This window comes from Triticum aestivum, chromosome 7A (genome assembly GCF_018294505.1).
Source record: "Triticum aestivum cultivar Chinese Spring chromosome 7A, IWGSC CS RefSeq v2.1, whole genome shotgun sequence".
NCBI lineage: Eukaryota > Viridiplantae > Streptophyta > Magnoliopsida > Poales > Poaceae > Triticum > Triticum aestivum.
In genome coordinates, this window is record NC_057812.1 from 512,787,723 (window position 1) to 512,790,804 (window position 3,082).

The following is a 3,082-nucleotide window of genomic DNA, read 5'->3' on the forward strand; positions in this document are numbered from 1 at the left end:
ATACAGCACAGAAACGCAGGTGCCGACACGCTAGCACACTCACCCATGAAGATGTGCACGTAAAATTTATCCGTATGAGCACTTTTGAGAGATTTAGACGGCTGATCTTGAAGTCGTCACATACACGTGGTAGTTGACGAACACGCCACATGATTGAAAGAATAGCGTCGGAAGTCTCAAATAAATCCTGTAACTATGCAAGACTAGAACTTAAACCTATATGGACTACACTTCAACACAATGAACCTAACCATTTAAGGTAGACTTAGTTTGCTGAATGATCCGTCCTTGACAAGTGACAATTATCTACATAGTCTTTCAAAAAAGGACGCGGTTGTTCTGATCCAAAAACACAAAGTCACTTTTTTTTTAATTTTGTGTGCCAAGCATTGATAAATGTTTTGACTGGCTGCAAACTTTTGTTGCCTGATGACATTTGTGCAAATTGTGGTAAAAAAAACAAAATTGATGCTCCAAAATGCTTTTGAAATTACATTTTGAAGCATTGACTTTTTTTGCCATGTTCTCCACGAATGTCATCTGGTGACGAAACTTTGCAAACAATCAAAATATTTTTCAAAGTTTGGCAAGAAAAATATAAGTTTTTTACTGTTCACACAAGGTCAAATGAACTTGGGATCAGAACAACACTTTTGTTCAAAAAAGATTTATCTATATAGAGCATAATTTAGACTCACACATGCGCATGCCTACCACCATCACTTGCATATAGTCACACAGTGCTTGTTGAGAAGAACTGAATGAATATCCGGTGCTCTTAGCAGTTAGGTGCTACCAAGATATCATGATTTAAAAATTAAATTAAATATTTTTAAATACAAGACACGTTAATACCTAAGTGTTGCGAGCATTGGATACTTCCCCGAGGACTCATCATATTTTTTTACATAGACCATTTTACTCGTGGGAAAGTTACATCAAGACGATACAACATCATAGAGTTCATAACCGGGTTCTGCACAACTAAATGCACATATAGGTTATTCATCATATATATAAAAAACTAAATGCACATATAGGTTATTCATCATATATATAAAAAACTAAATGTAAAAAAAGTCCATTCCTCGTTTCCAAAGCTCGCACTATGGCTCAATGTTTCTTCAAAACGTTTATGAAAACAGAAAAAAACGTTTTTTGGGGCCTTGTAGACTATGCACTCCCTTTTGAAACTTTAAAGCTTTTTTTCGCATGTATTCTTTCTCTTTTGCTATCATCCACTACTTTCTTTTTATTTTCATATTCCTTCTAGTTCACCTGATCAAATGTTATGCCTCCCCCTCCTCCCACACACACACCCCCACCCACCCAAACTTGTTTTACCCTGGGATTTAGAGTTCACCACTTTATGATACATAATCAATCAAGTGACCCCTGGAATGTCTCATCTATGTCAAAAAATAAGAATAATTTGGTGACACTTAAATTCGACTGACTTAGTTTAGAATCTTGCAAATCAAGGAATGAGATTAAAAGATACCCCTTGAGATGAAAGGGCGTTTTAGTCTTTTTATACTGGTTATATCTAATCCCTTCAGAGTTAACCCGTTATTCCGTTCTATATCTTGATTTTTCCTATCTATTTAGATCACTGGCAATCTTATTTTCCTCGTCCTTTCCTCTTCCTCCATTGTCCTATGACAGGTGATGTGGTAATCTCGAAATTCTTCATGCATGTATATGTTCTTGATACACGCGGTGTTGAGTTAATTAGGTGAAAAAACTGAAAGTGGCACAGTTTATCATGGTGTCGGTTCATACTACATCGCATCACAACCGATGCTCAATTTTGTGTGTATCTATGCCCAACATGCTCAATCAAGGGGACCAATGTCTACCCATATACGTACCCACAGGCAAAAGCCTTGGTTGTGCTCTACTCAAGTGTTCGATGGGTACCAATGAGTAGCTTAGCATACACATATATTGAAATACATGTCACTCAACAGTAATTTGATAGAAATATGAAATTTAACTCAATTTCATGACATAGTCAAAGGACTTAATGCACATGCCCACATCACACAGATAGGTTTGTGACTTCAATAGTTCAGGACATGCACAATGACAGTTGCCCACAATAGTATGGCCCCATATGTGAACTTGTCATGTCAGGTTTGGTTATACTTGTAGACACAAATTTGTGCCCATGTCCTACACATGACTAGTTGGGTAGAGTTCAGGAGTAGCCGATTGGCATAAAACGTGCCCAACACCTGTACATGAGGGTCGAGTGCCCATGGGTACCCATACCCCTAAAAAATTGTCATGTAGTTCCGAGCATAAGAAAGAAAATACCAGCACAAGAAAATTTCATGGTGAACATAATAACCTCTTCAGGATGCATGACAATGAGTGAAAGAGGAATAATTTCAAATGGGTTAACCTTCTTTTCTACATTCTTTGTTCTACAGGATTGACTGAAATAAACCGACTACCCCGATATGGCGGATCAGATAAAGGCGAGGAGAACGTACTTTGTTCTTGAGCTATGTTACAATGACAAAAATTATCATGTGTTGTAACCATTCGATCTTATTACCCAGAAAAAAGGAAGAAAAAACTAGATGGACACTTGTGTCAAACGTGTGTGCCATTGTTTAGCCTCGGTTTATTCTAATATGTAAGAGTGTTGTGTTTGTGTGCTACTATTACTGTACTTCTTTATGAACACACCTTTAAGATTAGCTTTGTGCTTTTGTTCAGGCTCACCGCCATTCTTTTGCTCTTTTTGAAAGAATCCTACATACCTACGTAGTTGACCCCCACTACCTTTGGCTCTCTCAACATGGAGCCCTCCACCTCACCAAATGTGCTGGCTAAACAATCTATTTCTACCAGTACACAATGACGATGGCTACTCAGTGTCCACACTCCACACCCACTGGGTGAGCTGTGCGCCGACTGGGGACTATATCAATGAAGGAAATATGCCCTACAGGCAATAATAAAGTTTTTATTTTATATTTCCTAATTCATGATAAATGTTTATTATTCGTGCTAGAATTGTATTGATCGGAAACCTTAATACATGTGTTGATACATACACAAACACTATGTC

At 37.6% G+C, this 3,082-nt stretch overlaps 1 protein-coding gene across 1 annotated transcript in view; it reads left to right on the top strand.

Moving 5' to 3' along the window:
• Window positions 1–2,720, top strand: part of LOC123151888 (non-specific lipid-transfer protein 4.1) — a 3,500-nt gene extending 780 nt beyond the window's left edge. Inside the window, exon 2 of the mRNA XM_044571523.1 lies at window positions 2,436–2,720. Coding sequence (XP_044427458.1) covers window positions 2,436–2,445 — 10 coding nt within the window. The 3' untranslated portion in view covers window positions 2,446–2,720. The remainder of the gene's footprint in view (window positions 1–2,435) is intronic.
• Window positions 2,721–3,082: the final 362 nt, after the last annotated feature.